A 12,500-nucleotide genomic window follows, 5' to 3' on the forward strand; every position below is an offset into this window, starting at 1 on the left:
GGAATAACCCAACATGAAGTTATCATTCACAACTTTTTGGTTCAATAATTCAACACAAAAGTTGGGTTGAAAAAATTATCCCAAAATGTTGAGTTGTAATAACTCAAATAAGGGGTTCGTCCTTTTCTGAACCAGCAGTTGGGTTGAAATTGGGTTATTTTTTAACCCAACATTTTTTAACGTGTACTATACTCTGTTTGAAAAGTACTGGTTCCCCATATTATTTTTTCTTAATGGGCATGATGTCACGTGGTCACATTTCTGGTTTTACGAGCAGAGGAGCATGTTGGGCAGCGCACACACACAGAGTACTTACAAGCAGACACAGTGTGTAGACAGAAAAGCAGAGGAGCATGTTGGGCAGCGCACACACACAGAGTACTTACAAGCAGACACAGTGTGTAGACAGAAAAGGGAGAATGGACGCATTTTGGTGTAAAAAGTGACGATAAAGGTGAAGTTCTAACACTGAAACACCCTCAGGAAGAGCTGCTTTAACACATGACTCACATTCATCCAGTGTTTTAGTTACTTCTAAATCACTAATCCTCACCTCCATGGCGACAAATAAAGTACGTTTCTTACAAGTACTATTATCACTGGAGGACGAGGAATAGCTAAACATGCTTCACTACACACCGTAGGAGGATACAATAGCTCACCGGCGTCACAATGTAAACAAATGCCATGGGTGGATCTACACCTGACATCCACTGTAATGATATCAAGTCGATAGTCGATACTACTATGATTACATCGATATTTTTTAGCATCACAAAATCTTTTTTCATTAAAAAAATGAATGTATATTATGTTTATAAAGTCAGGAAAAATGTCCCTGGACACATGAGGACTTTGAATATGACCAATGTATGATCCTGTAACTACTTGGTATCACATCCATACCTAAATGTGTGGTATCATCCAAAACTAGTATCAAAAGAAGAGAAGAAGAAGTGATTATTACATTTGAACAGAAGTGTAGATAGAACATGTTGAAAGAGATAATAAGCAGATATTATGAATAAAAATGAACAAGTAGATTACTGCATAGACTAATTAGGAGTCTTTGTTTGTTTACTTACTACTAAAAGACAAGTTCAACATTTTATTCAAGGACTAAATGACAATAATAAACATATGTTTCATGTACACGGAGATTTCTTGTTAAAATAAAGCCAATAATGACATTTTTGTGTGGTCCCCTTTATTTTAGAAAAGTATCGAAATACATTTTGGTACCGGTACCAAAATATTGGTATGGAGACAACCCTTACTTTGGACCCTGCACCATCCCCTCAGACGAGAAGTGTCCTAGCTGAGTGTGACAAGATGGTGTGAGACAAGCTGAACAGTGAGGAGGAGAGAGAGTCAACACCATTGCTATAGTCTACCATGACCACCAGGGGGCGCACTCCTGTTTGTGCTCGGATTCAAAGAGCTAGAAGATTTGTGACAATGGACACTGTTTGCCATTCATCATGTTGATTAATGACTGACAGGGCGCGTCATATGACCATTTACCCCAAATGTACAAACTCCGTTTCCATATGAGTTGGGAAATTGTGTTAGATGTAAATATAAACGGAATACAATGATTTGCAAATCATTTTCAAGCCATATTCAGTTGAATATGCTACAAAGACAACATATTTCATGTTCAAACTCAGAAACTTTATTTATTTTTTGCAAATAATAATTAACTTGGCTGCAACACGTGCCAAAGTAGTTGGGAAAGGGCATGTTCACCACTGTGTTACATGGCCTTTCCTTTTAACAACACTCAGTAAAGGTTTGGGAACTGAGGAGACACATTTTTGAAGCTTCTCAGGTGGAATTATTTCCCATTCTTGCTTGATGTACAGCTTAAGTTGTTCAACAGTCCGGGGGTCTCCCTTCTGCTATTTTAGGCTTCACATTTTCAATGGGAGACAGGTCTGGACTACAGGCAGGCCAGTCTAGTACCTGCACTCTTTTACTATGAAGCCACGTTGATGTAACACGTGGCTGGGCATTGTCTTGCTGAAATAAGCAGGGGCGTCCATGGTAACATTGCTTGGATGGCAACATATGTTGCTCCAAAACCTGTATGTACCTTTCAGCATTAATGGTGCCTTCACAGATGTGTAAGTTACCCATGTCTTGGGCACTAATACACCCCCATACCATCACACATGCTGCCTTTTACACTTTGCGCCTAGAACAATCCGGATGGTTCTTTTCCTCTTTGGTCCGGAGGACAGTTTCCAAAAACAATTTGAAATGTGGACTCGTCAGACCACAGAACACTTTTCCACTTTGTATCAGTCCATCTTAGATGAGCTCAGGCCCAGCAAAGCCGACGGCGTTTCTGGGTGTTGTTGATAAACGGTTTTCGCCTCGCATAGGAGAGTTTTAACTTGCACTTACAGATGTAGCGACCAACTGTAGTTACTGACAGTGGGTTTCTGAAGTGTTCCTGAGCCCATGTGGTGATATCCCTTACACACTGATGTCGCTTGTTGATGCAGTACAGCCTGAGGGATGGAAGGTCACGGGCTTAGCTGCTTACGTGCAGTGATTTCTCCAGATTCTCTGAACACTTTGATGATATTACGGAGCGTAGATGGTGAAATCCCTAAATTCCTTGCAATAGCTGGTTGAGAAAGGTTTTTCTTAAACTGTTCAACAATTTGCTCAGGCATTTGTTGACAAAGTGGTGACCCTCGCCCCATCCTTGTTTGTGAATGACTGAGCATTTCATGGAATCTACTTTTATACCCAATCATGGCACCCACCTGTTCCCAATTAGCCTGTTCACCTGTGGGATGTTCCAAATAAGTGTTTGATGAGCATTCCTCAACTTTATCAGTATTTATTGCCACCTTTCCCAACTTCTTTGTCACGTGTTGCTGCCATCAAATTCTAAAGTTAATGATTATTTGCAAAAAAAAAAATGTTAATCAGTTTGAACATGAAATATGTTGTCTTTGTAGCATATTCAATTGAATATGGCTTGAAAAGGATTTGCAAATCATTGTATTCCGTTTATATTTACATCTAACACAATTTCCCAACTCATATGGAAACGGGGTTTGCATATTCCTAGCCCCTTCCTGCTTTAGCACTGATAAAAAATATAACGGCAAATTCCCGTCACATGTGCATAGAGCCCACCTGCGTATGAGGGTTAGGGTTCCAACTCTGTTTTGCACCGCTTGACATGCTTATGTAACAGTAGGCTTCGCTACACATGCTAAAAGCACTGCTGGGATTCAAAGCGCTATAAGATGGCAAAGTGAGCGGGCAGATGGATGGAATACCTTCTTGTTTTTTGTCTTGTCCGTCTGCGGCGCCGCCCGCCGCTCCGAGCCCTTGCTGACCTTGGCGGCCCTGGGAGCGTCCGTGTGGCGCTGGGCGCGCACCGAGCGGGCCGCCTTGCTGGTCTTGGCGGGCGCGCAGTACATCTCCAGGCGCCGCAGCTCGCAGCTCTGGAAGCAGCACTCGTCCACGATGCCCCGCGACCGCCGGGCGTTGGGTCCATAGCCGGTGGGTTTACCTGCGGTGGGGAGAAGACACTCACTTACATCTTATTTCATGCAGTAGTACTGTATTTACATCTTATTTAATGCAGTAGTACTGTATTTACATCTTACTTAATGCAGTAGTACTGTATTTACATCTTATTTCATGCAGTAATACTGTATTTACATCTTATTTAATGCAGTAGTACTGTATTTACATCTTATTTAATGCAGTAGTACTGTATTTACATCTTATTTAATTTAGTTCTACTGTATTTACATCTTATTTAATGTACTAGTATTGTATGTACATCTTATTTAATGCAGTAGTACTGTATGTACATCTTATTTATTGTAGTAGTACTGTATGTACATCATATTTAATGTAGTAGTACTGCATTTACATCATATTTAATGTAGTAGTACTGTATTTACATCATATTTAATGTAGTAAGACTGTATTTACATCTTATTTAATGTAGTAGTACTGTATTTACATCTTATTTAATGTAGTAGTACTGTATTTACATCTTATTTAATGTTGTAGTACTGTATGTACATCATATTTAATGTAGTAGTACTGTATTTATATCTTATTTAATGTAGTAGTACTGTATTTACATCATATTTAATTTAGGTCTACTGTATTTACATCTTATTTAATGTACTAGTATTGTATGTACATCTTATTTAATGCAGTAGTACTGTATTTACATCTTATTTAATGCAGTAGTACTGTATTTACATCTTATTTGATGTAGTAGTACTGTATTTACATCTTATTTAATGTAGTAGTACTGTATGTACATCATATTTAATGTAGTAGTACTGCATTTACATCATATTTAATGTAGTAGTACTGTATTTACATCTTATTTAATGTAGTAGTACTGTATGTACATCATATATAATGTAGTAGTACTGTATTTACATCTTATTTAATGCAGTAGTACTGTATTTACATCTTATTTGATGTAGTAGTACTGTATTTACATCTTATTTAATGTAGTAGTACTGTATGTACATCATATATAATGTAGTAGTACTGTATTTACATCATATTTAATGTAGTAGTACTGTATTTACATCTTATTTAATGTAGTAGTGCTGTATTTACATCATATTTAATGTAGTAGTACTGTATGTACATCATATTTAATGTAGTAGTACTGTATTTACTTCATATTTAATGTAGTAGTATTGTATTTACATCTTATTTAATGTAGTAGTGCTGTATTTACATCATATTTAATGTAGTAGTACTGTATGTACATCATATTTAATGTAGTAGTACTGTATTTACATCATATTTAATGTAGTAGTACTGTATTTACATCTTATTTAATGTAGTAGTGCTGTATTTACATCATATTTAATGGTTGAGTACTGCATTTACATCTTATTTAATGTTGTAGTACTGCATTTTTAATCATATATAATATTAATATTTAATCTTGTAGTACTATACATCACATTTAAAGTTGTAGTATTGTATTTAGTGATATATCAGATAGTAGGTGGGGTTTTTTTACCCTTCACGTTCATATTTCATTGTGTTTGTTGCATTTTGCTTGATTGTAAAATATGTGGATGGAGTTCATATGTTGTCAATATTCAGTGTTTTACCCTTCATAGTTAATATTGTAAATCCCACATTCTTTATTCTCATGTACATTCTGGGTGTCTCATTCAGTAAAAAAAATGTCCAATTCCATTGCGTTCTTTAAGGCGGTCTGTCATAGCAATCAATCAGAGGTTTTTTATTAGCGTTCCTAAAAATAGACAAGCCTGCCCCCAGACTCAGTTTTCCTCTAAGTTTGGCCCACCGAGGCAAAATAAAAGCCCAGGTCTGTTGTAATGTCTAATCTGCATAACAGACCAAGTTAAATATACCATTCAAGTGACGTTATTTGGCCTTTTCCCCCCCAAGTCCCCTTGCAGCAAGACAGCCATGATGGTCTTTTCCTGCTTAGCAAATGAAATAACGCTCATTGAATAAAGCATTTACCAGGAGGAAATAAAGCATTTACCAGGAGGAAATAAAGCATTTACCAGGAGGAAATGCCTTTCCCTCTCAGAGTTAATAGTCGTTGGCCGGGACGCTCGCCAGCGCTGACAAAGTCCATTAAGTTCGCCGTCTGCGTCATCCTGACACTGTTCTTCTGGACAGAGAGCGCCTTTCGTTTAGGAAAGCCACGCATGTTTCGCCGCTCATCAAGGTGCAAAGAGGCTAAAAATAAGCCGTGCACTTGCATTATTTAGGCCTTCGCTCCCAAGTCAGGGAGCTGGAACATCTTCAAACTTCAAAGGGGACAATCCAAACCTCGTATCGAGTCGGCAAGAAGGATCCTGCAGAAAGCCAAATAACGGGCCTCGTTACCTCCTCGACACCCCGCCACAATAAAGCCTCGCAAATTAACATCCGCTATTATCACGAAAATAGCTCGCAACTCTGCTGACAAACAGCTGGAAGGAGGAGAAAGATCAGCTGGCAGGAGTTGGAACATGGATGCTGGATAATCAGCCCAGGCAGCGTGTGTGTGTGTGTGTGTGTGTGTGTGTGTGTGTGTGTGTGTGTGTGTGTGTGTGTGTGTGTGTTCTTGTATTTCTACCCTTCTTCAGACTTATTACCGTACTTTCCACACTATAAGGCGCACCGGACTATAAGGCGCACCTTCAATGAATGGCCTATTCTAAAACTTTGTTCATATATAAGGCGCACCGCATTATAAGCCGCATAGAATAGACCCTACAGTAGAGGCTGGGGTTACGTTATGCATCCCGTAGTTGCGAGACCTGTTGTGGCTCAATATTGGTCCATATATAAGTCGCACCGGATTATAAGGCGCACCTTCAATGAATGGCCTATTTTAAAACTTTGTTTATATATAAGGCGCACCGCATTATAAGCCGCATAGAATAGACGCTACAGTAGAGGCTGGGGTTACGTTATGCATCCCGTAGTTGCGAGACCTGTTGTGGCTCAATATTGGTCCATATATAAGGCGCACCAGATTATAAGGCGCGCCTTCAATGAATGGCCTATTTTAAAACTTTGTTCATATATAAGACGCACTGCATTATAAGGCGCATAGAATAGACGCTACAGTAGAGGCTGGGGTTACTTTATGCATCCTGTAGTTGCGAGACATGTTGTGGCTCAATATTGGTCCATATATAAGGCGCACCGGATTATAAGGCGCACCTTCAATGAATGGCCTATTTTAAAACGTTGTTCATATATAAGGCGCACCGCATTATTAGGCGCATAGAATAGACGCTACAGTAGAGGCTGGGGTTACTTTATGCATCCCGTAGTTGCGAGACATGTTGTGGCTCAATATTGGTCCATATATAAGGCGCACCGGATTATAAGGCGCACTGTTAGCTTTTGAGAAAATTGGAAGTTTTTAGGTTAAAAGTTAAAGTAGCAATGATTGTCACACACACATGAGGTGTGGCGAAATTATTCTCTGCATTTGACCCATCACCCTTGATCACCCCCTGGGAGGTGAGGGGAGCAGTGAGCAGCAGCGGTGGCCGCGCCCGGGAATCATTTTTGGTGATTTAACCCCCAATTCCAACTCTTGATGCTGAGTGCCAAGCAGGGAGGTAACGGGTCTCATTTTCATAGTCTTTGGTATGACTCGGCCGGGGTTTGAACTCACAACCTACCCATCTCAGGGCAGACACTCTAACCACTAGACCACTGAGTAGGTGCGCCTTATAGTGCAGAAATACGGTAATTATTATTTAAATTTAACTAAAAGCTTACCTTTTTTATATTTGCATGGTATGTATATATTATTAATGTTGTAAATACACATCTTTATATATCTAGAAAGGCTGGTCCTAAAGAGGTAGGCATTATTCTCAGGTCTCAAGAAGGTAACCAATACAAGTGTGTGTGTGTGTGTGTGTGTGTGTGTGTGTGTGTGTGTGTGTGTGTGTGTGTGTGTGTGTGTGTATTCTTGTCTTTCTACCCTTCTTGAGACATGAAGAAGGAAAAGTATCTTTTAAATAAATGATAAATGGGTTGTACTTGTATAGCGCTTTTCTACCTTCAAAGTACTCAAAGCGCTTTGACACTACTTCCACATTTACCCATTCACACACACATTCACACACTGATGGAGGGAGCTGCCATGCAAGGCGCTAACCAGCACCCATCAGGAGCAAGGGTGAAGTGTCTTGCTCAGGACACAACGGACATGACAAGGTTGGTACTAGGTGGGGATTGAACAAGCGACCCTCGGGTCGCGCACGGCCACTCTTCCACTGCGCCACGCCGTCCCATCTTCCATATGAGGAGGTGTGAAGAAGTGATGACATAAATCATGGTCCCAATAACATTGCATCTAATAGAGAATGTCTCATGTGCACCCCTGCTGGTGACGTCTATCAAAATGAGGGTGGTCCCAAAAAGGAGATTTTTCAAATTGACTGTGTGTCGCTTTTAAAAGTGCTCCCCCTCTCTGGTCAACATATGAAATAACAAGTGTGTGTAAAAAAATAAAATGATGTGCTCCCTCCTCTGGCCAACATATGTAAGTAATGACAAGTGTGTGTAAGAAATGGAAATGCGCCCCCTTTGGCCAAAATGTATTAAAACAAATATATATATGTATGTATATGTATATAGAGACATACTGTATTGATTTGAAGTAAATAAAGGCATAATTTGGAGGTCTCAAGAAGGTAAGAAATACAAGAGTGTGTGTGTATGCACGGTATAATCATCAGGTCTTAGAGCTTTGTAAGGTTTTAAGGCACAGATAATCCCTGGTAAACAAAAGGCTTTTTATCTTCTGGGGCGGTAACAAATAAGGCTACACCACCTTTTCCATGCCAGGCCCGCGGGAGCGCTGGAGGCAGAAGGCCGTTCGCCGACGAGGGGTCGCTCGCTGACGCTTTTTTCCACAGGCTGTGGACGTCCGGGAGCAGCCGGCCTGACACATTTTCCCCTTCCACATCCACGGCGCCCGTCACGCCGAGGGAAACAGACAGTTTTTCCTACGAGTGATTTACTTTTAGAGGCCGTCTATCAGCGGTCTAAGCACACAGTAGCAGCACACGTCTCGCTCCCGTCCTCCCGGGGGGGCGGCTGGGCCGGGTTCCCCCATTCCTAAGTGGCACAGCGAGTACCTCGACGTTAACGGCCCAGGTCATGAGCCCTTGAGCAAACGCCAGCGGATTCTTGGAGCTGCGATGCTTGGACGGCTTCCTCGGTGCGGTGAAGACTTTTACGTGAGCGACGCTCGCCTCGACATGCTTTTACGGTACAAGTCATCCTCTGCTCTGATTTACGGAAGGCTTGCGCCGACTAAAACACGTGCAAACGTCGTAGGACGCCGTGGCTTGGGAGGCAAAACGGGCTTTCCAGTAACTCCAAAGTTCCCTGTTCGAATCCTGCTTTACTTGCCCAGCCGCAGGAATACTTGACTTAGTGAGGAAGATACAACATGATGGCTGCAGAATGTTGCAATAAAGACCTTCTTCGTGCACGCTAAGCAAATATATGAAAAGCGGTCCACACTTTTTCTGCAGGCCAGCTACTTTTCAATGGAGGGGATCTACCTCATTCATATATATCATTTATATTCATTTATTTATGATGGACAGGTTTTCTATTTCTGGGGCTGAGGTTGCTGAGGTAGTTAAAAAGCTCCTCGGAGGCAAGGCCCCGGGGGTGGATGAGATCCGCCCGGAGTTCCTTAAGGCTCTGGATGCTGTGGGGCTGTCTTGGTTGACAAGACTCTGCAGCATCGCGTGGACATCGGGGGCGGTACCTCTGGATTGGCAGACCGGGGTGGTGGTTCCTCTCTTTAAGAAGGGGAACCGGAGGGTGTGTTCTAACTATCGTGGGATCACACTCATCAGCCTTCCCGGTAAGGTCTATTCAGGTGTACTGGAGAGGAGGCTACGCCGGATAGTCGAACCTCGGATTCAGGAGGAACAGTGTGGTTTTCGTCCTGGTCGTGGAACTGTGGACCAGCTCTATACTCTGGGCAGGGTCCTTGAGGGTGCATGGGAGTTTGCCCAACCAGTCTACATGTGCTTTGTGGACTTGGAAAAGGCATTCGACCGTGTCCCTCGGGAAGTCCTGTGGGGAGTGCTCAGAGAGTATGGGGTATCGGACTGTCTGATTGTGGCGGTCCGCTCCCTGTATGATCAGTGTCAGAGCTTGGTCCGCATTGCTGGCAGTAAGTCGGACACGTTTCCAGTGAGAGTTGGACTCCGCCAAGGCTGCTCTTTGTCACCCATTCTGTTCATAACTTTTATGGACAGAATTTCTAGGCGCAGTCAAGGCGTTGAGGGGATCTGGTTTGGTGGCTGCAGGATTAGGTCTCTGCTCCTATGGGAGGCCTTTTGGGTTCCATATTTTCAGACTGTTTGGCGTATTTAGGTGGGGCAGAGAGTTCCAGCAGGTGTTCCCTGGGAATGGGAGGTCTTTCGGGTGCCCTATTTTCAAACAGTTTGGCGTATTTTGGTGAGGCCGAGGAGTCCAGCAAGTGTTCCCAGGGATTGGGAGGCCTTTTGGGTCCCTATTTTCAGACTGTTTTGCGTATTTTGGTGACGCCGAGGAGTCCAGCAGGTGTTCCCAGGGAATGGGAGGTCTTTCGGGGGCCCTATTTTCAGACAGTTTGGCGTATTTTGGTGGGGTAGAGGGTTCCAGCAGGTGTTCCCGGCTAATGGGAGGCCTTTTGGGTTCCATATTTTCAGACTGTTTGGCGTATTTAGGTGGAGCAGAGAGTTCCAGCAGGTGTTCCCTGGGAATGGGAGGTCTTTCGGGGGCCCTATTTTCAAACAGTTTGGCGTATTTTGGTGAGGCCGAGGAGTCCAGCAAGTGTTCCCAGGGATTGGGAGGCCTTTTGGGTCCCTATTTTCAGACAGTTTGGCGTGAAATATTTAGTTGACAGCATCTGAAGTAAAAACCTCCGTTACATAAATCACATGGCGTAAAAAAATTCTAGATTGCCAAAAAGGAGAGGACTTCAAGGGTTGCCTTGATGAACGAACGCCTCAGTTATGGTAATCACACATTTGCTAGCAAGGTTAAAATGTCAATGCAAAGATCTGCCAATGTGTTTACAATGGTCCAAGTTCCTCTATACAACAGGAGCGCTCTTGGATTTTTAGGAAAATTCTGCAAAAATGTGTTCCTCTCGCAAGTTCATTGTACTGAACTTGCGGGCCACCAGTTGAATGGTGGCCCACAAGAGCCACCATTCAAAAAAGAGAGGACCTAAGATGGAACCTTGAGGAACACCACTAAAAAGTTGACTGCATCTGAAGTAAAAACCTTTGTTACATAAATCACATGGCGTAAAAAAATGTCTTGATTGCCAAAAAGGAGAGGACTTAAAGGGATGCCTTGAGGAACGCCTCAGTTATGTAAATCACATATTTGCCAGCAAGGGTCAAATGTCAATGCAAAGATCTGCCAATGTGTTTACAGTGCTTCATGTTTCTCTATACGACAGGAGCGCTCTTGGATTTTTAAGAATCTGCAGCAAAAATGTGATTCTCTCGCAAGTTTATTGTACTGAACTCGTGGGCCACCAGTTGAATAGCCCAAATGATGAAAAAAGAGGATCTAAGATGGAACCTTGAGGAACACCACTAAAAAGTTGACTGCATCTGAAGTAAAAACCTCCGTTACACAAATCACAAAAATGTCTTGATTGCCAAAAAGGAGAGGACTTAAAGCGGTTCCTTGAGGAACTCCTCAATTATGTAAATTACAAGTTTGCTAGCAAGAGTAAAATGTCAGCAGCACTCTTGGATTTTTAAGAATCTGCTGCAAAAATGTGATTCTCTCGCAAGTTTGTTGAACTGAACTGAACTCGTGGGCCACCAGTTGAATAATCCACATAATGACAAAGAGAGGACCTAAGATGGAACCTTGAGGAACACCACTTAAAAGTTGTGACTACTGACTGCATCTGAAGTAAAAACCTTAGTCACATAAATCACAAAAAATGTCTTGTTTGCCAAAAAGGATAGGACTTAAAGCGGTGCCTTGAGGAACGCCTCAGTTATATAAATCACAAGTTTGCTAGCAAGGTTTAAATGTCAATGCAAAGATCTGCCAATGTGTTTACAGTGGTCCAAGTTCCTCTATACAACAGGATCACTCTTGGATTTATAGGAATTTGCTGACAAAAGTGTGATTCTCTCGCAAGTTTATCGAACTGAACTCGTGGGCCACCAGTTGAATAGCCCAAAGAATGTAAAAAGAGGACCTAAGATGGAATCTTGAGGAACACCAATAAGAAGTTGACTGCATTTGACGTAAAAACCTTTGTTACACAAATCACATAACGTAAAAAAATGTCTTGATTGCCAACAAGGAGAGGACTTCAAGGGTTGCCTTGAGGAACACCTGTAACTTTCTGGAAATTAATAGTTGAATAGCCCGAATGATGAAAAAAAGAGGACCTAAGATGGAACCTTGAGGAACACCACTAAAAAGATCATCTCTAGGACAGCACTTTAGTGTTTTTTAAGAATATGCTGCAAAAATGTTAGTTTTTTTAACTGAACTGAACTCGTGGGCCACCATTTGAATAGTCCGCATAATGACAAAGAGAGGACCTAAGACGGAACCTTGAGGAACACCACTTAAAAGTTGTGACTACTGACTGCATCTGAAGTAAAAACCTTAGTCACATAAATCACAAAAAATGTCTTGTTTGCCAAAAAGGATAGGACTTAAAGCGGTGCCTTGAGGAACGCCTCAGTTATATAAATCACAAGTTTGCTAGCAAGGTTTAAATGTCAATGCAAAGATCTGCCAATGTGTTTACAGTGGTCCAAGTTCCTCTATACGACAGGAGCGCTCTTGGATTTATAGGAATTTGCTGACAAAAGTGTGATTCTCTCGCAAGTTTATTGAACTGAACTCGTGGGCCACCAGTTGAATAGCCCAAAGAATGAAAAAAGAGGACCTAAGATGGAACCTTGAGGAACACCAATAAAAAGTTGACTGCATTT

The 12,500-nt window shown here is 41.9% G+C and overlaps 1 protein-coding gene across 1 annotated transcript in view; it reads right to left on the reverse strand.

Moving 5' to 3' along the window:
* Positions 1 to 12,500, reverse strand: part of igf1 (insulin-like growth factor 1) — a 43,713-nt gene that overhangs the window by 7,787 nt on the left and 23,426 nt on the right. The window contains exon 3 of the mRNA XM_061983530.2: positions 3,303 to 3,538. Within this exon, the coding sequence (XP_061839514.1) occupies positions 3,303 to 3,538 (236 nt within the window). The remainder of the gene's footprint in view (positions 1 to 3,302; positions 3,539 to 12,500) is intronic.

The sequence above is a fragment of the Nerophis lumbriciformis genome, linkage group LG25 (assembly GCF_033978685.3).
Source record: "Nerophis lumbriciformis linkage group LG25, RoL_Nlum_v2.1, whole genome shotgun sequence".
Taxonomy (NCBI): Eukaryota; Metazoa; Chordata; class Actinopteri; order Syngnathiformes; family Syngnathidae; genus Nerophis; species Nerophis lumbriciformis.